Source organism: Perna viridis, chromosome 9, assembly GCF_037379345.1.
Source record: "Perna viridis isolate PV_CMFRI_1.1 ecotype Kerala chromosome 9, ASM3737934v1, whole genome shotgun sequence".
NCBI classification, from domain to species: domain Eukaryota; kingdom Metazoa; phylum Mollusca; class Bivalvia; order Mytilida; family Mytilidae; genus Perna; species Perna viridis.
Genome location: NC_142453.1, coordinates 20,739,041 through 20,764,653, shown reverse-complemented (window position 1 = coordinate 20,764,653; position 25,613 = coordinate 20,739,041). Strand labels below are relative to the sequence as shown.

Sequence of the window (25,613 nt, the reverse complement as noted above, 5' to 3'; positions counted from 1 at the left end):
AACCAAAATTGCCGAACACGAACAGCGAACATCTTTTACAAGTCTCAATCGGGTCTTGTAAAGATCCAACGCAGTTAGACAGTAGACAATCTACTGCATTAAAATGCATGCAGTAATTAAAAGCAGTTTCAGCTCGAAAAATTGTGCAGAATATAAATCGAAAGGGCATACTTTACATATTTCACGTAACAGTATGACACTTGGCTTATTTCTTAATTTTTAAGAACATTTAAAAGACCTAAAATATCTTTACACACATATAGGATTATATAAGGCAGCTTTGACAAATATTCTGCATTTTGTCCTGAATCATGCGGGAATTGAGGCGTTTGTAGCACAAGTAAAACAAAATGTGTCACAGTATATACAAATGCAAAACAAAAAGTTTTCTAAAGCACTCAGTCTATGGTATACTAATATAAAATATATACCTAAACTATATAAACTACAAAAATCAAACAGTAGACACACACGCAAAATTGTAGTTAGGATATCACATCTGTTACAGAACTCATCTTACAAAAACTCTTTTTTTCTATTCGTACTACAAACACTCAGTGAATGTTGAAGCGGTCAAAAACATGTGGTATAGTCAATGTTAAACTTTGCCGCAATTTGAACTTCACATTTCATTGCATTAGTTTGTAACACATGAACTGTTTAAAATGCATCGTTGCTTCTATTCAAATGCTTTACATTGGTTGGAGATGGTATTTATTGCACAAAGCCAAATGTCATTTTTTTTATTATGTATTTATCTTATATATATATTAATTTATTTAGTTTTATTTTTATCTAATTTTTTTTTTTCGTTTTTTGTTTGCTTTTCTATTTTTTGTTTTGTTTTGTTTTGTTTTGTTTTTTGTTTTGTTTTTTGTTTTTTTGTTTTTTTGTTTGTTTTTTTTTGTTTTGTTTTTTTTTTTTTTTTGTTTTTTTGTTTTTTTTTTTTGTTTGCTTGGCTTTTTTTCGATTAACTAAGTGGGTAGACATGTTTTTACAAATGCCTATCTTCACTACGATTGAGTTTAAAAATTTTCTTAGGAGATATGGTTATTAGAATAGCATTGACGTTTTTCTTGGCCAGTATGTCTGTTAACAGTCATGACTGTAAACGATACAACCTGACTCCATCGGACCAACTGTTAATTGACATGATGCAGCATTATTTATACTCTTCCCGGAAGTCGGGAGGTAAAGTTCCAAGCAAATCAACTGGTAAGTGTATATGTTTTCGGATAAAATATTATTAATTGATACAAATATAAAATTTAAGATAAATATCCAGTATGTTTTATAGCCTCGGCAAATAACTATCGTCATTTACAAATTATGCCAACTAGTTGAAATTTGAGCGAAGATTTGTCGTTATAAACTCGCAATTATTCTAAGTGATCTTTACACTTTGCACCTCTAAAAACGTACACAAATATCAATTGACTTACGACAATTTATGTCACGCCTCGGAAGCTAAATACTTATGTTTTATATAGATATTGGTACGACATTCACAAGATGGGGACGGAAAACCTGTCCAAATTCGACAGATTTGGTGTATTCAGGTGAATATTTGATCAAAATTACTGACGTTTTCAGGTCTTAGAAAACAAACTGTGTTCAGTCATATATATGTGTGTGTGTGTGTGTGTGTGTGTGCTGGTCTTCAGGTTATAACCGATGCGCATTAGGAATTTTAGGGAATGAACATTCAATACCTCATATTACATGTCAAAACTATATCGCATGCGGTATCAACCAGTGACTCCTATATCACAAGGACCACCGGCCCGTGGGGTGATATAGGTCGAGGGTTGATACGGAAGGTAATACAGATTTTGACATGTCATTTTCATTATATCATACATTTAACTACTTTAAGTATGGTTGCATGGTGAAGGGGAGTAATAAAGGGGGTGCGATATAACAGTAATCAAGTGAACCAAGGTTATAGCGGTAATCAAAAGAATGCAATCCAGGGACAAAGAACAGACATGGAAAACAGACATACACAACAAAGAACATAAAGTAACTAAAATCATACATACAAAGTAACAAAACCAAACGAACAACTCGGACTCCACTGAAAACTGGGAGCATGGACCAGGTGCACCGGTAGGGTAAGCGTCCTCTGCTTTTCTAGAAACACCCGCCGAGTTGCTCATAAAAAATCAAGTCCGGGATAGACAAACGAGGAAAGGAAAACTGTGACCCGTTGAATAAATCACTTTTCATGGTGCAGATGGATACACCATAACGATCCACGAGTTCATGAGGACGACCATAAAACTTCTGTAGTGACGACTTCAATCTTGTAGCAACATAACCCTGTTCCAGAAGCTTATTTGTTAGAGTTCTAGCTCGATACAAAAAGTCTGCGTAGTTTCGGCAAGCTCTGGCATAACGTATGAGTTGTGATATAAACACTCCATATGCAGGTGCTGAATGGATGTTGCCACAGATGAAAGGAAAGTTAACAATCCTGAATGAAAAGTCATCAAGTTTGGTCAGTTGTTTTCCTTTACCATCGATTTCTAAGAGTAGGTCAAGATATGAGGCTGACTTCACAGTGTCTGTATCTCAAGTTCTTTTGGGTAGATGCGATGTATCAAATCCCCGACATTAGGATTGGTTAAAGATAATACGTCATCTATATAGCGGAAACTGAGATTAAAGTATCTAGCCAAACGATATTCTTTCTTTTGGACCAGATCAGCTATATAGTCAGCCCCATAAGAGTGAAGGCATAGGTCAGCAAGTAAAGGAGCACAAATTGTTCCCATTGGAATGCCGACCGTTTGTTGTTGTCAATTAAAAATTCCAGCATTTTGTAAACATCTTCCTCTGTATATTCGGAAGATGATTTGGAACTATATTTTAAAAAATATGAGGAATCTCTACCAAGAACTATATATTTGTATCTAGGTGTACCATCTTTTTTGGAAAAACAACGATGTATAATGTTTTTAAGTCGGGATTTTAACTGAGTATGGGCAATAGAAGTATACAGTGTTGAAAAATCATAGGTTTTAATGCTATTATGTTCAGATAATATTCTTGAACTGATCGTCTCCAAAAGATCTTTCGAATTTTTCAGGATCCACATTGAATTAATACCACTACGAGAGTAACAAGTATTGTGGTATGCGATATAGGTCTAGAGGTGCGATATAATGTATGCGATATATAGGTCTACAGTTGTAGTACAGGGTATGCGATATAGGGCAAATGATATAGGGTTTAAACAAACAATTATAATGCATATACAAAAAGTGTATATTTTTATCTAAACATATGATATATACGGATACATCTTTATTTTTATGGTAACGTGTATACCTTTACAGAATTACGCAGCTATTCAAGTATGTCTGTATGCATTTTATGATGTCATAAAAGAAATAATTTCGTATGATTGAATTCTATAATATTTTAAGACGTACATGTAGTCATAAGCCATAGTTCGACCAGGTATTTTATTTGTGGGATAATAATGACCGACATTAAAGTTGTATTCAGTCCTGCATGTATATCTTGCATACTTGTGCATTAATGCGTTGTACTTTACATTTCTGTGATGTTTATTACATTACAAGGACAAGCTGGAGGCATGAAACATGATGTAGTAGGCGGAGGAGTTAATACGTTATGCTTACCAAATGACCCGGAGAACGGACATGCTTATTCCTATCCAAATGATTTACTGTACGGATCAGAGTATGAGATTGCAAGTCCGTCAAAAACATCTGGATTACCATCAAGTTTATTTCAGAAAGAAGTGCCATGTGCAGTTTGTCGACGACGACAGGCATCGTCTGTTATCATGATTCCAGGTATATCTATTCATTTTTTGGAGGGGGATATTCACCTAGAAATTTTGATGTCATTGTTTGTTATATTACTTATTTTATTATTATTCAAGCAAAAAAAGTTTTAATCTTAATGAAAATATGTTACATTTTTTACTTTTGTAGGGCGTAAGACGTGTTACGATGGCTGGAATGTGGAGTATAGTGGATTTTTAACGTCAAACCACAAAGCTGCTTACAGAAGCGAATACACCTGCATTGACAAAACCGCCGAGCCCCTGGACAGTAGGAGCTCCAATGACAATGAAGGGTTATTCTGTCCAGTAAGAGCTAAATGTGGAAGCCTCAGATGTCCACCATACAAAGATGGAACTGAGGTATACTGTGTCGTTTGCTCAAAATAAATCAATATAAACTGAACAGCGTGTTCTGACGTAGCAATCCAATATTTTTAAAACATTATGAGTATCCAAACGGTAATAACTTTTACATTGTAAATGTGCAAAAACTAAAATGTGGTACATACTTCGGTGAACATACATTGTAAATGTTTCATGCATAATAATATGCTTTTCTCTGCGTTTCTTTTCTTTTCTCTCTCTCTCTCTCTCTCTCTCTCTCTCTCTCTCTCTCTCTCTTAATAATTAATGAGAAGCTAGATTCATTCAGTTATTCTGCTTATTTTTTTCGTTTTCTCTACGTTTCTTCTCTCTCTCTCTCTCTCTCTCTCTCTCTCTCTCTCTCTCTCTCTCTCTCTCTCTCTCTCTCTCTCTTTTAATGATTAATGAGAAGCTAGATTCATTCAGTTATTCTGTTTATTTTTTTCGTTTTCCTATTGTTTTTTTACCTTAATTTTGGTTTAACAACTATTGAAAGCAGCATTCGTCTTTGTCACATTTCGTCTATATCACTGTGTACAGGCACACATTTGGGGGTATGAATACGTGGATACCGGGGGTACAAAATCGAGGCGGTACGGACACAGGAAAGTCAACTTTAGGTCTTGTTTAAAAAAAATGAAATAGTTATTTGAAGAAGCGATTATTTTACGGAACTCTATGATTTTTCACGTCCATGTTACATTGTGTTTCTGGTGTTGGAAGCGTTTCATAAAAGGTCAAACATATCAATAGTTCAGGGTGGGAGGTCAGTGCGAACATAACAAAATGTATAATTCTTAATCGTTTTCCTGTGGTTTGTTTCAATAATAATTTATTTTACTTTTATTAAGCCCACTTGAACGATCTAAAATATAAAAAAAAAAACAAAAACAAAATTGGAACTTTAAAGCCGTCACTAGACGCAAAAATCAAAATATTGGGTGTGGCGACTGGGGTACAATCCTCAGTGCAGATAGGAGAGAAGGAATATACCTTAAATATGGCCTTTTATAAGAAATTAAATACTTAATCGGCATTTCTTATCAGTTAGTGGGGTGTGCATACACTTTAGGGGGGTCTCTTATTTACTAGAAATATTTTGTCATGTACTACTGGTATTTATTTTGAACTGTCTTAACTTTTCTTGGTTGGTTCCATATCCTTGCTTTCGTAAATCAGCAAGCACCCGTACAGTGTCCTAGCTTGAGGCTTATTTCATGTCTTAATTTTGTATCTCAGTGTACATTTTTTGACATTGATCGTTGTTGGTAGTTGTTTCAACATTTCAAAATAACGTTGAAAAAAAATCCAATCCAGCGGAATTGAACAAATCATAAGACGTGCTAGTAAATTTTGAAATTAACAGTAAAACTGTACCGAGTAATGCTAACTGCATTGAGTATCAAGTAAGAAATATTTGGATTACCGGGTACAATTTTTTAAAAATTCAGGGTACGGTACTCAATGTTCGGAGTACCGAGTAGTCCTTAAAAACAGGCAAAATGCAGAGTATTAGAAGAGGTTTACACCCTTATATGCATGTACATATGTTTTATCATAGGATACATAAAGAATAAATCAAGAGCAACAGAAAGATTTTGCTAATTGTTGAAAATTGCAAAAAAATTCCATGTCCAGGAAAACAGAAGACTCCGGGTCAGTGGCTCAATACAATATAAATATTTTACGCTTCTCTTTGCTTTGAATTTAAAGCATCCTCCCTTTAGAACAGATTCTGAAATAACAACAGCAACGCATGAGCTTTGCTTCCCCTCGCCCCGAAATATTTTAAGAACCAATTTGGACACTCTAATAAGTTTCTGATAGACGTAGAAAAGGGTAGACGGACTATACATATTGTATGCTTAAACTATGTAAAGGCAATCTACTAAAACATGCAGTATTTGTCAGACCTCATGGAATTTTTTAACTGAATTGGGTTAGTGCTTGTTAAGTGCTTGAAAAGCTCTTTTTAAAACCACCAGGAAAAATGGCTAGGTTATCCTGTAGAACATTGATGATATGTGGTAGCGTTAATTTTTGGGGTGGTCTTCCAAACAAAACGCTGTTAGGGTTCATTCAATTTATTGATCAATTTCAGAATAAAAGGGCACTGTTACAAAAATGAACATTTCAATATATATACATCTAGCATTTAACGGATATAACATTAAGCGTAATACTCAGTAAAGTTAATCTTAACTAAAAATTGCAAAAATACAAAAGAAACGAAATAATATGCGTTATTTTTAAAAGAACAAATGAAATAAATTAATATGTTAATGATTCGTCATTAATCGACGGTATTCAAAACTAATCATGGAAAAATCTTAAGTAAATTGACCAGATTTCTAATTGAATAAAAAATACAGATGCGTGAAGCTTGCATATGCTTGCATATGTCGTAAGGAATAAAATACACAACAAAACTATACCGAGAAAATTAAAGAGCAGTTACCTCACAAAATCGTGCAAGTGCTTCTACGTCATAAACATCATAAAGTTGAATAATGGGGCCACCCCATGACATACCCGTCAATAACAATTAACCCATGATATACTTTCTATAGCTTTGAGGAGAGTAAAAGTACCGGCTTAAATTGCCGTAAAAATGAACCAGTTATAAACTTTACCTTTAATCAATATTGTTAAAATTAACCGCTTCGCTCAACACCCTAAATATGTACATCTATGCAAATCTCATGGAACGGGTTTGCTATTTTAATAGAAAGGTTATTGCAATTAAAGAATAATGAAAATAAACTATGAATAAAAAGTTAAACAATTAATTAAACAAACCAGTTCATCATTTACGAACGCATTCATACCAGACTTCCATAACGAATTAAATAGTATAGTCCGGCAAATATGAACAAAACTATGCAAGATATGTACATGCAAGTAAGTAACGAACCTAACTCGAAGCTATCTAAAAAAAAAAAGGTGATGTCCAGAATAATGCAAGTAAAGGTTTCGTTGTGAACTCTTCGACAACATAAGAACAAGTACACAAAATTAAATTGCACGAGGAAAATAAACCGCCAAAAGTAGCAACCAATCAAAAAGTCAAGACAGTGCGACCAACTCAACCATGAGACGGAGATACCCGAAGTACTCCGGAAAGTCAAAATCAAAACTATGGAAATCCATCAGCTTCAAACGTCGTCGTCACCTATGTTGTCTATGTCCAAAAGTCTATGGTTAACTACCATGTGTTACTAACGATATAAGCCGCTAAAACTAGAATACATAATGGAAACATTACAATTATTGCACAAAATAAAACACACTTACCACAGATATCTCCTAAAAAAATATATATCCCGTAATGAGCTTGTCTTTGTAAATTATTCATCTGAATAAGTCTGGTTAAAATTTATCGATGGATGTTTATTCTACAACGTTCATATAACGATATATATATAGGCAATTAATCAAGTATTCCTATATCAACCATGACCTTTGATGCACCAGCTTGAAAATATGGCTCAAGATCTTCCTATGCATATTCATTGTTCTAACTTTGGTTAAAATCCATTTAAGCTAACCATATGGCACCAATATTAACTCCATTAGAGAGGCGATTTAAAAAAAAAATGGTTTTGCTTAGTTTTGCAATGAATATAATAGGGGTGGATAGACGGTGTCGCATAATATAAGTTCCGGCCCGTTAGCGGTTCCATAGGTACCTGTATTCTATTATAGAAGTTCCACCACAAGAGAGGTTCCGCCCTAAATATTTGTTTGTTAAAATGAATGGAGTGGTGTTGGAGTCAATGAAATAGTGAGGGCAGGTTATCTTTTTTTTGTGGTTTACCTGGTGTATATGGATAGAAATAGAAAAATAGAAAGTTAAATAGAAAGTTGTTGGACTTTGTTTTTAAATTCAAACCTTGTCAAGATTTTAAGAAAAATAGTTAGAATTTTTTCATTGTTAGATAATTTCATATAGGAATAAAATAACTCAAACTATTATTCTTGATAAGACGATCGTCAGCAGTTGAATGTTTTCGTCCTCCTACCCATGGGTTTTATACAAAAAAAAGTAAAACTAAAAATGTAATAACTATGGCCTTAAGTAAAATTATATCAATTATAAATACAACTAATTTAGTAATCAAGGGAACCAAGATTCTGGTGGAAATAAAATAACAAAGACCAGACAGGGAACCAAAATAATACATACAAAGCAACAAACGTAAATGAACAACTCAGAAATACAAAACTAAACCCGCCTTATTTATGGAAAAGAGTAGAATGTAACCAATGAAAAGTCAAAATGTTAGAATTAAATATTTAATTAATGTGGTTAAAGTCTTCTTCAATCTGTTTATTTATGGCCGCTCTGAACTTTGTCTCAGATTTTAAATCCTACATGTATGATCTTAGTTACTTTATGTTCTTTGTTGTGTATGTCTGTTTTCCGTGTCTGCTCTTTGTCCCTGCATTCCATTTTTTTATTACCGCTATAACCTTGGTTTCCTTGATTACTGTTGTATCATTTGACTATACAATTAAACTTACTGGCTGAATGATAAAGCTTTGTTTTTACTAGTATGTGGAGGGGTCCAGATAAAAAAATTGACTGTTTAAGGTTTCTTTACCTACCCTATTTTTTTTTATTTTTTATTTTTTATTTTTTTTTTTGGCTTTCCTTAGCACATTGTATCTACCATTTTTTCGTTGAGCACTATCAAAGTCCAATAAGTGTATATATAAAATGATTGTGTCTGTTTTCCATGTCTGGTCTTTGTCCCTGGATTGCATTCTTTTGATTATCACTATGACATTGGTTCCCTTGATTACTCTTTTAAACCAAGACCTATTTTAAGCCCACCAAAAATTCGAAAAATCCTTATCCGTCCGCTGCACTAATTATAGGCTAAAAACCACTAATTCCACTTCCCATAGGCTTCTATGCTAATTTCACAATATTCAATGGCTTCTCTGGACTTTACCTTAACTTTAACCTGCAGAGGACTATATATCAGCATGATTCTACATATGTCAGCTCACAATCCTCAAAATGGCATGTGGGGTTAGCAGACTTGCAGTGCAGTACTGGTCACCGGAAGTGAAGTGTCTGTAAATAGCATGGGGAATCCCAGTGTTTTCACAAGATAGGGGTATATTTAGAAATCATTATGGAGATTAGGCTTCACATCACAAGAAGCAAAATGCACCTATAAAATGTACAGAAATGTTTTTCCTTTCAGAAACTGTTTAAATTTTTTAAATGAGATGAGAACTTTTTTCACAGCACTATGAGGAACAGGGGTAATTTCTGCGTAGGACTATTTTTGCGTACGTTCCAAATGCTCATTGGTTGAATTGGTGGTCTGTAACCTAAATGATATTCGATTATTAATAAAACGGGACACAAGTGACAGATTATATGATACACATATCATGCTTATGACATCAATCTATTGCAGATTTCACCTTTCTCATTTTACAGACAATCGAATGTTGTATAATTCAATTTGGACTCCACCCTCTATAGACCAATGTGTTATATATATTTATAAGCAACCATGTAAAGTTTTTGTGCGTTGTTGTTATAACCGGTATGCGGTTTTAGTTTTAATCTTTCAAAGGGAGCTAATCATGCAGCTACACCAAGGGAGACAAAATTGTTTATTGACAAATTTTGGAACTTTTATTTATTGTCAGGTTATTTAAAGAAGAACTAGGTAATTTCTAGGGAACAGGGAACCACGTATTTAAACTTCCAAGTTCTTTTACCAGGAATGAAGGAATATTTTACATTTTCGTGTGATATACAGTAGTTGTTTAAAAAAAATTAATATGAGCACTGCTCAAGAATACAATGAATACATTGGTCTATACTATAGACTATAGAGGGTGGAGTCCAAATTTAATTATACAACATTCGATTATCTGCAAAATGAGAAAGGTGTCACTTTAGTTTATGTCCATTATATTCCATATTTATCCAATATATCAGTTTTATTTAGCCCAAATAGTTATGCCTTTTTGGGAGGTTAATTTTTATTTTGCTTGATTGCCTCCCTTAAACCTCAGATTAAAATAATGGCTTAGCAATTACCATCAGGGGTGGATCCAGGATTTTAGATTGGGGGGGGCACATTAAAGAATTTCGCAGAGCAAAGCAAAAAAATTTTTGAGGTTATATTTTTGAAATATTCTTCTAGAGTGGGTGCAAGGTAGATATCTATTTTGGTAAAATTAGCAAGAAATCAAAGCTTCAACCTGAAACCACCTAAATCTACCCCTGACAACTCATCCTTTGCAACTTTTAGTGGGGACCCCAGCCTGAATCCGCCACTGATCATGACATATGGTCCTGTGGACTGTACATATACATTTGTAAATGCAAAGCAACTCATGAACTTTCATTTTCATGTACATGTACAACAACAATATTAAAAGACAGTGTCCAAAATATCACACATGTGTTCTCTGGTAGTTTGGTAGGACATATTGGTGTAATGCAGGATAGATTTCTACCTACAGACCTATTTAAATTACTCACCAGCCTACTTAAATTTATATTGAAATTGGAACTGGTCTGTTTCAACTAGCTGTAGGAGATTAAGAGTGTCCTAAAAATGTAGTTTTCTTTACAATGTCAGCCTCTTTTTATACCCGCCACACAAAATGCCGAGAAACCCTCCAAAAAGTTATGTGTAAGTCTGACTGCCCTTCCCCTGATGTTTTCAAGATGAGATCTTGAGAACATATAAATGAATGTTTTTGAAAATTTTGCAAAGTATTTTAGTACCACGAAATACATGTTACATTTAAGAGTCTGTTGAATGAGCGATCAAGATTTTGGATTAAATTTTCATCTGGACCAAAAATGAAGATATCAAGTTAGGCCATTTTGAACATTTTTTCACCATTACAATGTACACGGTAGGGTATTACTTAATGTTCCATTAATGCTTTATTTTTAAAAATTGTTATGCAAACCTGCTTTGAGATTAATGTCATTTGTAAGTTATTCTTATCCAGTACATACATGTATTTTTATTATTTACAGAAGATGTACATTCACATGTTTGGTAGATGTTTTAGCTGTGACAGGAAATTATGAAAATTTTGAATGTTAATGATGGTGATACTTTTTGTTACCATCTGCCATTGATTGTTGGTGACCTTGAACTTTGTTGCCAAGGTGATGTTACTGTGTGGAATTCATCGGATAAGAAAAAGACAAAGATTGAATGGCCAGTTATTGATGGGAAGTTCAAAGCCTTAATAAAACTTTTTAGCGGAAAGAACTCCATTAGTATAGAATGGGGAAGCGAACTTTTGACCTTGACCCTTTACTTCCATCTACCAAAGACGAGAAGATTTGTACGTCCTGTTTACATTGTCTGCTGTGACGATGATGGGCAATTCCAAGGTCCAGATGATGAAGATTGTTCATCGGAAGGTGCTCAGGAGAGGATAACTCTTGCAGCTATGCTGATCCAGTCATTTACCGCAGAGAAAATGTCAGAACATGGTTTCCAAAAATGTACATTCCAGCTAGAACATGATTTGAATGGTGAGCCAGTCTGCAAGATTTTCAAAACCAAGCTGAAATTAGAAGAAGCACATAAACTAAGTGGAGATGAGCTGTGGGCCTATTTTGCTCGGGAATTGATTGAGTTTGATTCACCTTCAAAAGAATACTGCAAATGGTTCTGCTTCATGTCTTTTACAAGATATTTTCCTCCTGAAAACTTTGTGCCAAAAACTCATGGAGATATTCTCAAGTCTACTAAAGGTCACACTGCTCTTGGTTAGTACATGTAAATATTGTAGTACTGTGAACAATTTTTGTAGATGAAAAATATTATTTGTTTAGAAATCATTTGCATGCTTAAACTTGTATGAATGATTACATGTGCTTGCTAAAGCCTGCATTCATATTTTAATAAATGTTAGTAATTTTTTTTATTTCAAGCCAGTTTTAAGTAAAAACACTGAAGAGGAATGAGTGCTGTTGAACTTTTTTAAATATACATATCACAAACCTTGATGAAAAATATGAATTATTGGATTGAAATGATAAAAACTTTTTTTTTAAAAAAACATTCTTACAAGAGTTACAGGAGGGTCTGAAGAATAATGAATAATTGTAAGGCCAAAAAATTAATAGTCTTGTTTCCTGTTACCAGCAAGAAAAAAATAGGTAATTAGATAGGGAAATTATTTTATTTTTCAAAAACATTTTACATTGTGTTATTGAGAAAACAATCCAGACTTTATAGTGCTTGAGCCAAAATGGCCATAAAATGTTTAAGGTAGACATAAGAAAAAATATGGTAGTAGGAAACCGATCATTTTTTTGGGGGGAAGGGTGCCTAATTAGCATACTAACTACAACTTATTGATCAAGCAGTTAAAATAATGGAGGTTCCAAAAAAAAAATATGTCAGTTGGCCTAATAGTGGTTTTGTTACATTTACATTTAATTAAACGATTTTGTTTTTGTCATTTACAGGAGGTGGTGGTTTAGCCTTGTTTGGTACTGGAAGTCTCCATACATGGGCCAGGAAGATAGATGAAATAACAGATAGATTTACAGACAGGAGAAAGATAGACCGAACTAAGTTCATGGATGATAGTGCATATAGGTAAATACATGTTTTTAGAGGATGATAGAAATTACATTTTTTTTTCAAAATAATGTATACTCACGGCCAATTGTGCTACAGCGAATATTGTTTAAAAGATAATTTAGGTCATGTTCCTCTACCTTTCAAAAATGTACCGATCGGCCAATTTTACTTCACACTTACATTTGTATGAGCCATTGCTACATGTGCCTGTAATTAAACACTGCTACATAGAACTTACTGATTATCCCTTTCAAATCATGATTCAAGTTGTGTTTGTCCTTTTCTAAATCAGATATTGGAAAAGGAAAAAGAAGTGCAACTTCTATTTTGTTTTTTTTTGCTTTTTCGGTTTTTTTTTTTAAATAAGAGAGTAAAAGACCATACCCTGAAAACAGGAAAATCTATCAGATAAATCTTAATATTCTGGTTTATACATCTAAAGAGATAGTTGCAACATCAATTTGTGTATGAGTAGGGTGTATAAAAATGTACATGCTTATACATTTGTGTAGCATGAATTTGGATTTTTTCCTTTTGTTATTTTCTAGAGAGACCTATTGGGCAAACTTTGCCACTGGATTAGGAGCTTCTCTACATGAACTTGGTCATACGTTTGATCTCGCACATACACCAACAGGAATAATGGCTAGGGGCTTTGATGATATCCATATGGTGTTTACAGTTCAAAGGTTAAAGATTAGCAGACAAAGTTCAGAGGGAAGCAGAGAGAATAGCAGCAGCAGTGATAGTCTTCCTAAATTAGTTGCAAATATTTCAGTAGGCAGCCACGGTGAGAATTCTAAATCAAAGCATTCCAATTCAGGAAGCTCCGGTGAAGAAAGTGCGTCTTCTGGTAACCGTAGTAACAGAGGACATTCCAGCCAGTCAAGTTCACCCTCAAAGCTTTTTTTCAAAAATCCAATAAGAAAGGTAAGTTACATCTGCTGCTGGACAAAAACTTTTTGCCTGTATAATGTATTTGTAAGTAATGAAAATTTCAAAATAAATCACCTGTTTAAAAGATTTTGAAAATTTTTTTGTGTCTTTTAAAAATCACTAACTATAGTTTATGTACATGTATGCAACTGCACTACTAGATTCTATGTTTCAATCTGCATGTATTTTAGCCTTCTCCAAATGGCAGCGATTTCACATCACCCTCTCCTGTTATAGTTAAATTAGAGACAGGGTTCAAAAGAGCAAAATCCCCTTCTGCCCTGACAGTAAGCATCAAGAATTATGACGGTACAGAGAAACATCACACAGTACAGCATGAGGAAGGATATGAAGTGGTCACTGAAATGCTTCTGAGTAGTGATGGAAAAGTCCTGAATAAAACAAGTAAAAGAGGTACTTGTATAATGTGTATTGATTCTACATGTAGTTTTAAGTACCAACCCATATGTAAGTCAGAGGTACATGTATAATGTGTATTGATTCTACATGTAGTTTTTAGTACCAACCCATATGTAAGTCAGAGGTACATTTATAATGTGTATTGATTCTACATGTAGTTTTTAGTACCAACCCATATGTAAGTCAGAGGTACATGTATAATGTGTATTGATTCTACATGTAGTTTTTAGTACCAACCCATATGTAAGTCAGAGGTACATGTATAATGTGTATTGATTCCGATATTTATAATGAAAAAATGCTACTTGTAATTGGTACATATTGTCAGCTGACTTCATACATGTATATGTATGCTGTCACATTGGAAACATGTTGCATTTTACTTGTAATATTAGATACTAGTTGTTCTTAATGTTTTACTAACTCTACTTTTTATCTTAATCTTGAAGAATTCTAATTTGATACTTTGGATTCCTGTTAATGGCATAGCCTATGTGTCAGAAAAAAATATGCGATTAACAGGAATATGCAATTAGAAAATATTAATTTCTAGGGAAATTACCTCATATTTTTCAATGTTTATGTGGGGCATATTTTAATTTTTGGTCTTATCTTATGCAAATGAGAGGAATTTTTTACATGGATATGAAGGAAAATGTTTTTGTTCATTGAGTTTCTATGCAATTAACAGGAATATATAATTAACAGTTATGCAATCAAGTGGAATTCATTGTACCAAAATGAAGAGTTTCTATCATAAATGACAGTTCCTGGTGAAGGTTTCTTTAAGTAAACCAGCACATGTTTTCTCTTTTTGAATTTGCATGACCTAGGTAAACTTAGTACCTGATCTGGCAAGTAGATTTCCTCTGTTTGTTTCTTTTGAGATCAAGGGTACTGATCATGATCTCCAGCTCAGTTTATCAGTCATCTATGAAGCAGATCCATTACAGTTGATAGGATATTCTGAAAGGCTATAAATATCTTCCAAAGCTTGTTGAATTACGGTTAATTAATCAATAAGTCAAATTTTCATCCTTTTCATTCTCAGAAAGGAACAGTTCGTGTTCATCTACCAGTTCTACCTCAGCTCCTCAGTCACCAGCCCATGCTGGTTCCCGGTCTATGTCTCTGTCTCCAATGAGAACATTACCAGCCAGGTTACCAAACTCTCCAGAGGAGCCAATCAGAATTCCTGATATAATGTTCCAAGATGGTGGTGCTCACTGGTACAGGTCGTCTGCTGTTCTTTTATGTTACCATAAGTATGTAAACTCCAGTGATAATTATTTAATTGAGTTTAATATGGCCCCAGTTCCATAAAGAATCTCAAATTGAGATCTTCATTCCTCAAATCCTTCCTCAATTCAAATTTCAACCAATCAGATCACTAGAAATATAAAAATTTGAGGACAAACTCACAGAATTGAGGAAGATCTCATTTTGAGATATTTTATGAAACACTGACAGAGGCCGGCAAATATAGAAAAATGGGTACTTGAAATTTTGAATTAAAAGAGTAATTGAGCTTACTTTGAAGGAGATATGTGATATGAACAAGCTTATGGAAGAAAAACGGAGATTGAAATGATTGATGCTTACCTTCAGGAAAATTTGATTTTAAAAAATTCTCTTCATTTTTTATTGCTATTATAATATTTTTTTGAAAACCATTTGTTTTTACTTCAGAATTCAGGGAAAGATTTACCTCCGTAATAGTTAAAATTTCAAGTTGCAAGTTTAAATAAAAAAACTTTCTTACAATTAAGTAGTTTGGCTTTTATGGCTGTTTGTCATGTGTATATCTTACATTCAATTACATACATATAAGCACTAGAGAAACTGTGAGCAAACCTCATTTGGCAATACCCCTGCTTCCTTCCATTCAATTATTGCAATACTTCATTTAAGTCTATAATTTTTAATTGCAGATGGTTTAACTTGTTCAAACCATGTTGTCAGAAAGAATTACCTTCTGTTTCAGGGTAAGTCATCAATAATATGATATAAGGCTTAGACAGGAGCAATTTGATTTTAATTTTATGTTAATTCACTCTTTTTGCACGCTGACATATTAAAGCATTATGTAGGAAATAGCACCCATTTGGGACAGTGTGTTAATAAAGACTTGGGGATATTTATTGAATTATTTCTTTTTTATTTTTAGACTGTGTTTCCTGACAGGTAGTAAGAAATTGTGTTTTGAATAGCAGTCAATGATTATTTAAGAGCTGCAAATTATTTACCCTGAATATGGCTTAATGAAAACACTTTTCACAATGGCATTCAAAGGGAGATAACTGTGTTATATAAAAAGACCCAGTGACCTCATTTGAAATTTTGTAACTATATTTTAATTATCGGGGCTTTAAAGTTCCTGGAAAAGTCACTTTCTTGATTCATTGTCAAAACACATTTAATTGTCCAGTTGTAATACTCAATTATAACTTTTTTTTATGATGCTCCATTTCATGTGGATGCTGTCTCAACCAGTGGGGATATGCAAGAATCAATTCTAGAAAAAAAACTTGTTACATTTCAAACACAACCTTGAACTTTGCAGATAAATATATTTATAAGTGTGTAATTTTTTATCCCTGTTTACTTCAGAAATAAAATTACAGCACCATGTGGTTTGAGATTGATTGAACTAAGGAAGGACCCGGAGGGAGTTGTATTTCATCACTGGGAATTCCTACATGATCCGCCTCCTGTGACCTTCACCTTGAAACATTCCCGTGTTCACAACATGCCATCAAGTGCCATAACTCTGGTTGTTCTGATTGAAGATAGTAGAGGCAATATTTTAAAGAGGAAAATGAAAATAGAAGATTTTGCACCTTAAGGAAATATCTATATATATATGTATGTACCGATAGGTTATATAGTGCATATAACAATAGAAATATTGATATTGTCAATAAGGAGTTCAATATTTATCTTTGTTGTTGTCATATATAACAAATTGGAGTATATAACTGTAATTATGTGCCATTATTGAATTTTATATAGTTACTAAATTTCTGTTTTTAAATTAGAAAAAACAAATTTTATGGAATAATCAGTATGTGTACACTATAGACACATACACATAAAAGGACATCGATGGTTCTGACCACCCCCTTTTTTTTTACTCGACACCAGTAGAAGGAACTTGAGTTGATTTTTATTAGATGTTAGTATTAAATATTTGCTGCTAACAAAATTATGATTTTTGATGAGGTTACAAATCAGACAAAAATTATGATTGTCAAAGGAAAAGTTGGGGTTGGTCTAAATCATTGGTGCACCATGTGACTATGTTCTACATTTTCTGTGAAAATAGACAGAACTGAAGTATAAACAAACATTTTGTTAATGATAATTCTTGAAACTGAAAAAAAATAAAACATTTTAGGGTAATTAAAATTCCTCTGTTATGAAACAGAAACCAAAGAAAGGACTTTGTATGATAATGGCCATAATTGGCCCCAAATAAGTTTGAAGTAAGTTAAATATATACCTGTTAAATGGGTGATTCAAATTTTTCCAGTATGGTTTTAAATTTTCACCATTTCATTAATTTTCTGTTTTGTTGCCAAAATCTGCCAAAAACAACAAAATTGGTAAAAATGCTAATTTTGTTATTTTCAAAAGTCTCCAGCAACGTGACCCTGGGATATCTTAACTGGTTTGCACTCCTTTGATAGTTGCATCAAGAAATCTTTTTGGGGAGTGGTCAAGGTGATAGAGGCACTAAAAAATTGCAAAAATGTTAAAGATAAGTGCCCAATTTCAGCATATTTTATAGAAAATTTCCAGATTTGCCAAATCGAGACATGATAGAGTCAATCATTGAAAGATGATATGATTATAATTGTTATTGAACGTGCTTATTAAAATCATTCTCTTAGCATTCTTAACAACAGAAAAAGAAACTTCTCCATATCAAATTTCTAATTTCCAGCATTGCTGGGGGCCAAATAAGGGCCATATCATACTATGTCCCTTAATAGTAGCATAGGGCAATAAAAAGGTTAAAACATATTTGATTAGGAAGTTATAGATAGATATGTGCTGTATTGCAACTGGTTTTTCTAGGTTATTTTATTTCGTAACTTTTTTGTTCTAGAAGACAAATGTTGGTTACAGTATACAGTATGTAGATTTGTAGGTTAACTGTTAAGTCATAGATGAAAACATTATGAACATGTATATATTTTACCTCTCTGTTTCTGGGGCTTTACCTTATATACCTCATGATCACTTGAAATTAAAGTATATTTATTGTTGTTGAAAGAAGCTTTTTAAATCTTTTGTAAATGTTTTTAATCTTGAATGTAATAAAGTGTATATGTATTTAATACTACATGGTGTTCTCCAGATACTAAATATAGATATTAAAATAAAGTTTAAGTAGCACTCCAGCTAAGAATCATGTAAAATGTGATACATGGTTGGAAAGCCTATATATTTTTATTTTTTATAATTTTATTTAAAATGCTTAAGTAAACAGAAAATATTATGTGGCTTTTCATAGAAACTTCTTCGGAGATAAAAACTATAAGGAATGCACTATAAAATTCAAAATTAAGGGAAATGACTCTGTAAATGACACTTAAGTTCAATCGAAACTGTTTTCCATATGGATTAGCTGCTAAGAGTGAATGATTATACATTTCATCATATAGACCCATAAAGCAACTTAATAACAAAAATAAAAATTTGTATTACATATTACATTATTTGCATGATTCTTACCTAGACTGCTATTTAATTACAGTTAAACCTGTCTAATCTGAATAAAGTGAAAACCTGTCTTAACAAGACATATTCTGAGGTCCCTTCTTTTAAAATCAGTGTACATTGAATAAGTATAAGCTAAACACTTGTCTTAACCAAACATATTGTATAGTCATATAGGGTTCAGTTAAAGAGGTAGATCTAGGATAAGGGACATAACTCTTGAAATCAGTGATATGTTTGTATCGTATTCAATTTCACCAAAGTCTCTCAAGCTTTCGCTTGAAGCGGAATAAAAATCAATCCAAGTTAATTAGATGCTTACTAAAGTTTGATGTAAAATGCTGCATACAAATGTTCAAATGATTTTTAAGAGTTGTGTCCCTTACCCTAAATCTTACTCCTTTACACAAGTTTTACTACACAGCCAAATTTGCCACATGTGATACATTTTTGTATTCATATGATAATTTACACATGATAGTCATATGAATATCATATGATTCCCATATCTTGATTTTGGCTTGGAAACATGATAATCACACAATATGTAAACTGAATTATATATAATTATTATGATCAACACATGATAATCATGTGTGTCAAACCATATGATTTTCCTGTGTGGCACATTTGTCTGTGAATGTGCATGTATGTTTTGGGATACAATAAGGGCCAAGAAATGGTTCTTTTAAAAATACATGTAGAATCTTATTCTGTGAATAATTAATTAATGTTTTCTACAATTGAGCATTGAAACTTTAGAATTTCAAGGTTATGCCTAGAAATTCCAATGTTCAACTTTCAAAATTGTAGAAATAGGATAGTCAATAGTTCTCAGAGTTAGATTTTGTTATGTTTTAAATTTTTGAAATAGTGTCTTCACAGTATTTTATACCATTGCTACAATCCTTGCTTGACATCACAGAGCTTGCAATTTATAGCACAAAGGAAAAAACAGTGATTTTGGTAATAATGCTAATATTTGAATTTCAGTGTTGAATGTTCTTTCGTAAAACATACATGTTTAAGCATAAATTGAGCATGCAAATATTATCCTGTCGTTGGCAGTAAAAATTTGCCAATCATCTCTGTAAAATATGTACTCACAAATGAGAAGAAATATTTTTTGTAAAAAAAAACAGCCTGTAAAAATAGAAATAATAGAGTAAGAGTAACTGCAATTACATTTTTATGCTTTCATTTACTAAAAGTGATTAGAATGCATCTTCTTTATTAATCATTTAGCTGTTATCAGTCAGAATAGTGTATAGATTCCTCAGATATTTATTTTGAAATCATTATTGTACTGTGAAAGTACTTTTATTAGTGGGTACCAAATTTAATGGTTAATGGGAAAATCATCAGGTCATAGATTCTTGAATTTGTGGATTTGACAACTCCATGATACAAATGAATGGTTAATATTTTTCTCATGGGGAACTGAATTTCATGGTTTACTGATACCACGGAAACTACAAAAATTGGTACCCCACAAACAATAGTAATTCCACATTATTTAGATATAGTTCATGTGATGTATTCTCCCACATATGATCTCATGTATAGTATATGTATTTATATTTTATCCTGTTGCTTGTGTAAAGATATTTTGTGCTGCTTTATGTTTTAGAGCATACATGTATGTATATTTATGATAGACAATATTTCATTTGAAGGGTATTTATTCAGAATTTGTCTGTTAGTCTGTCTATCTATCTGTCTGTCTGTACTGTATCAAATTTCATGAAATTTTGTAGGCGGTAAGGACATGATATGTAATTGTGCATAAAACCTGGAATTTATGCTCTGCTGAATATGTGGGAGTTATACCTATTTTTGAACTTCTGAACTGTGTGGAGGGGCATATAACATAAAAAAAACTCTGTATTTTATAAATGATAAACAGCAGATATAAATTTCCAATGAAATGTAAAATTGCTATTGAAAACGAAAGAACCAACTTTTTTCTTACCAGGGGTAAAATGGTTTCCCACAAAATTGGTTATGTTTACAGTGCATACAAGTGTATTCATATCACTCAGTAATAGCTTCTCAACAAATATGAATTTTAATTTAAAAAAAAAAACATGCATAACATGTGTTCTATATAGCATAGTTCATATATATTCAGGGTTTGGTTGATCTCATAATCTATTTGATTAAAAACTATACAATCTTGATATTAATTTGTCATTGTATTGCTAAGTGTTCTGCTAATTTTGATTTGGTGACTTTTTGCAGCTTAGATTAACCTTATAGTGGTCATTTTTGAAAAATGATTTTATGTACAAAACTATTTTTATGTAAAACAGTTTTGTTGTATATTTTTATACATTGTTTTTTTTTTTTTTTTGTTGTTGTTTTGCAATGCCGAAGAATTGCGATATTTGCAGAATGTATTCAAACTTGTTTTTATTTTGCTGCTGGGATGTTGCACCTTATTTTTAATTGTTAATGTTGCTTTAATCAGAGGTTATATCGGGGGACAGTTTTATATTATGTGTACATGAATATATAGCCAGATTTTAAAGGGGAGGGTTGTTATCATGCCAAAGTACTTTAACCCTGCCATTTTTTTGCACCTGTCCCAAGTCAGGAATTTCTGGTCACTGTGTATCTTATTTCTTTTTCATCTTTTGTTTATTTTTATGTTACTTGAGTATATAGGGGCACCTCTTTGCTGTACTTGTGTATAATGTATTTTGGGGCCAGCTGCAGCCTGCCCTGTGGTGCGAGAGTTTCCTCGTCATTCATTGAAGATAGATGGGGTGCCTTGGGCTGACATTTTCAGCTCAGTTGTTGTCTCCTGACATATTCACCATATTTATTCTCTTTATATATAAGCATTGACTAGGATTACTTGGAAAATCTGGCAAAAAGTAAATAAAAGAATGAAATAGAGTTAATTGAAGAACTTCAGAGTGACACCCAATAGTACCTGGAAAATTCCTGGAAACAAAAAATATATATTTTCGAGTTACATTTTTCCTATCAACTGTTACTTAATGTAGAAAATTTTGAGTTAAATCCTTAAATTATTTTTTTACGATTTTTAAAAGAAAAAAGAAACTATCTTTATTTGGACAGGCAAAAAGTTTAATACATGTATTCATCATTCATTCTTGAATTGCATTTAATCTTCACTCTGTTTGGTTGCAATTTAAGAATTATTAAAAATCAATATCTTAATTTGATTAGTTATCTAATTAAAGAGAAAAATACTCTTACATAAAAAATACTTAGTAAGAAAGATGGAAAAGGAATTGATAAGGTGAAACAGAACAAGTGCCCAACTGTATACTAATAACTTTAAATCCAATTCGATAAATTTTAGTAGCCCTTGTTTTTATTATTATCGTTACTCAGAGATTAGAGGTTCGATGCCGGGTCATTCCAAGAGTTAGACTTTGTATTTTATTTTTTTCAGTAACTCTAATTTTCATGTTGTTATTACTTCATGATATAACATAACATCACCAGAAGATGGTAAAATTTAAATTGAATATTTCGGATAACAGATATCCTTCCTCAGATATATATATATATATATTTTTTTTTTCATTCCATATCTAAAAATTATTTGTGATATATTTTAGCTCAGATATTATTTGTGTAAAATTGATATTAAAATGCTTTTATTGTCTCAGAAGAAAAAATACTGTATTGATATTTTTTTGCATGGAGTGTTCATTTAACTTAAATTATTAATATCTGATTCAGTTCATGCTAAGGATCAATAAAATTACTTGCCACATAAATATTATGTAGACTTTATACATTGTATTTGTCTAGACTTATATGATATTATGTGTACAGGCTGTAGAATCATTTAAAATATAAGATTCAGTGCCAGTTTGATAAAACTTCTCAAATCCGTCAATCTGAGATTTTTTATGAAACGGGGCTCGTTAAAATTACATTACAATTGAAATTGTTATTCATGTGTTGTTGTATTGTGTTTGTTTGACTTAGTACTGTTTACTTGTAAAGCCTAAAGAGTTAAAAATTGTTTGACACATTATTTTTAATAATCAGGGATATTTTTTATATCAATGCAGGGCAAAATAATGAAGAGTAATTTTTTTTGTCATTGTCAATGCTGTAAGTATTATCAAATTTAGCTTATGGTTTAAGTTTCATTTACAAAAACAAAACTTTATGTCTGCATTTATTTTATTGCATTTATAGCCCTTTAATACTGAACCTGGAGACAAAGATGCTGGCTTAATTTAGAATTTTGTTATTTAATACAATTTTCCAGAAAAAAGTCTCATAGTTCATATATTGAATTTTAATATTTTTCAACAAAACCATGTGTTTTGATGCAGTACATTGATTTGAATGTTGTTCATCCTTAGATAAAAAGAAAAAGTTTTTATTTATTAGTCGTATACCAGAGTAACATGTATCTCTGGAAAATTGTAATAGTTTTTTCTTTTCTTTATCCACTCCTCTTGTATGTCAAGGCTGTCTGCATGCCCAGCAAAGGTAGATAACCCATGACATCAATGTTACCTGTAACAGACAAAGGTTTTTAAGAGAGAAATATTGTAAAATTAAATGAAACTTGTGGTTTTGAAAGTATTTGCTAATGTTTTCTGCCCTATAATTCAACAGCTAAATGCCAAACCAAGAGATGCTGTTTAAAATAATCTTTTTTTTTAAGGATACCTGTATTATATACCTGGGTATAAGTGCATTTTTTTAAATTTTATACTTTTTCGCCATTCTTAAAAAAGATGTTGATTTATTGCTTTACGACTCACAACTTTAGATGTGGTTAGGTAGTTAGATGTTTTATTTCTTCATGTGAGGAAAGCCATGGCCAGAAATTAAAGGAAAAAATCATGTTTGTAGGTTTTGTGATAGTCCATGAATAACAACACACCAAGAATTCTAAGGGATAGCTTTATAGTGTTGAAGTAGTGAGTTTTTTTCCTTATATGATTTCTTTTAATGCAAAACAACTGAATTCTGAATGTTTATACAAATATATTTCTCAAAATCATTGAAATTTTTAAAAATCCTGGAAAATCAAAATGTTATTATTGATAATGAGGGAAATACATATACACATGTACTAAAAATGTAGTTAAACTGTTGCATTTTAATTTTATGAAATCCATGCTTTATTTTGGTCTTGCTTTTTTTACAAGGTTTTTACAATGACTGCTACTATTGATATCCTAAAATTATTCAAGATGACTTTTACAATATAAAGTTATCGTTTATAAACAGAATCAATTATTAGTTTTATCATGTATATGTTGTTTGAATAAGTTCTCCAACCATGATAGTAAAATTTGAAATTTTGATATGTGAGCTTTGGTTAGCATGTAAAAATTTAAATTTTACTAAGGAGAGTTGAAAAATAATTTGTTTTCAAGATTTGAATTAGGGGCTATCAGTCTTTCAAATGGAAATGGAGAAAACTTTTGAAATGTGAGATAACTTAAAACTGCTTTGCCAACATTGAACTTTTTAAAGTTGCATGCATATTTAATCACACTATGAGAATAGTAGGGAAATTCCATGTTTATATCATTGTATAGAATATACTGTCTAAGTAGTTATTTTTGAAGTGATTTAATTTTGGCTTAATTTTTGGGAAGACGTCTGGACCCCCTATTTTGATAGTTATTCCATCTTATGTGATACATGGAGAATAATACAAGGTAAAATGTGTATCACATGCTGTATTATCCAAAGATATTTATATCAGCAGGAGGGCCTCTGGCTCAGGGGCTGATATTGATCAAGGATGATATGACAAGTGGTACAGATTTGCCATGTAATATATACTTTATCATGTATTTAAACAGGAAAGTATTACAATATACGCACATTGTTTGAAAAACTCTGCAAGGAAAATGATAGAGAATTCTGAGTAGAGGTGTGATAAAGGTTCAGCCATGCTATAAAGTAGTGTGATAAAAGTTTGATAAAGAGTGTGATGTCATACTCTTTATCAAATAATTAATTTTTATCACACCACTTTATAGCATGGCTGAACCTTTATTACACCTCTACTATGAATTCTATATCATTTTCCTTGCATGCCCTGCAAAGGTAGATAACTCATGAAATTTTGTGTAAACTTTATCAGATAAAGAAAAAAACCAGTGGCACTTATCAAAATCAACTTGAACATTTTTTATGATTTAGCTATCTATGCTTAATGTGTAATTTTCATTTGATTTATTTGTGAGGAGACAAGGAAAACTCAAGAGATGTGTTTCTCAACTCAGTCATTTTTATTCAGGAGTCCTTTCTTTATCCTGTAAGTTTGGTCATCACTAGTAGCAACTGAGGTAAAAATCAATATTTTAATATTTAGGTATTTGGATCATACCATTGATATTTTTATCCATGACAATTTGGGTATTATTTGTGTTTATTGCATATCGTTTTTGTTTTGTTATATCTTATTGTTTGTTATTTATGTTGATTTTTGTCATTTAGGGAAAATAAAGTATTATGACATGAATTGTTTATTTATTTATTGATCTTTTTATTCACCCACTGAACAAAAAGTCAGGGTTCTTAAATGGTCTTTAAATACAATAAAAGAACAGCGTTCCAAAGCATTACAAAAAATGTGGAAATTTTCTAAGTCCAAGGGCTGTAACTTCTGTAAAAATCATTCAACTGTTACCAAACTCAAACTTAATCAGTAACACTTCATAATAAGGCTACATACTAAAAAAAACTCATTTGGTAGGAGTATTCCAAAAAAAGGTGCACAAAAACTG

At 32.0% G+C, this 25,613-nt stretch overlaps 2 protein-coding genes across 3 annotated transcripts; both read left to right on the top strand.

Moving 5' to 3' along the window:
• Nucleotides 1–537: 537 nt before the first annotated feature.
• LOC148607275 (uncharacterized) lies at nt 538–4,223 on the top strand. 2 transcript variants are annotated; one of them, XM_088546496.1, is made up of 5 exons: nt 538–586; nt 1,042–1,215; nt 1,491–1,559; nt 3,591–3,827; nt 3,969–4,223. In XM_088546496.1, the coding sequence occupies exons 1-5, from the start codon at nt 562–564 to the stop codon at nt 4,205–4,207; spliced, it is 744 nt and encodes a 247-aa protein (XP_088402622.1). In that variant the 5' UTR covers nt 538–561; the 3' UTR covers nt 4,208–4,223. The 2 variants fall into 2 exon arrangements, with proteins under 2 accessions (XP_088402622.1, XP_088402623.1); XM_088546497.1 differs by having other exon boundaries at nt 548–586; nt 1,045–1,215.
• Nucleotides 4,224–9,794: 5,571 nt separating this feature from the next.
• Nucleotides 9,795–25,348, top strand: LOC148607274 (uncharacterized). The gene is made up of 8 exons (XM_088544822.1): nt 9,795–9,876; nt 11,211–11,957; nt 12,663–12,795; nt 13,329–13,710; nt 13,908–14,130; nt 15,188–15,401; nt 16,068–16,121; nt 16,747–25,348. Exons 2-8 carry the CDS (start codon nt 11,261–11,263, stop codon nt 16,979–16,981), a joined length of 1,938 nt encoding a protein of 645 aa, XP_088400948.1. The 5' UTR covers nt 9,795–9,876; nt 11,211–11,260; the 3' UTR covers nt 16,982–25,348.
• Nucleotides 25,349–25,613: the final 265 nt, after the last annotated feature.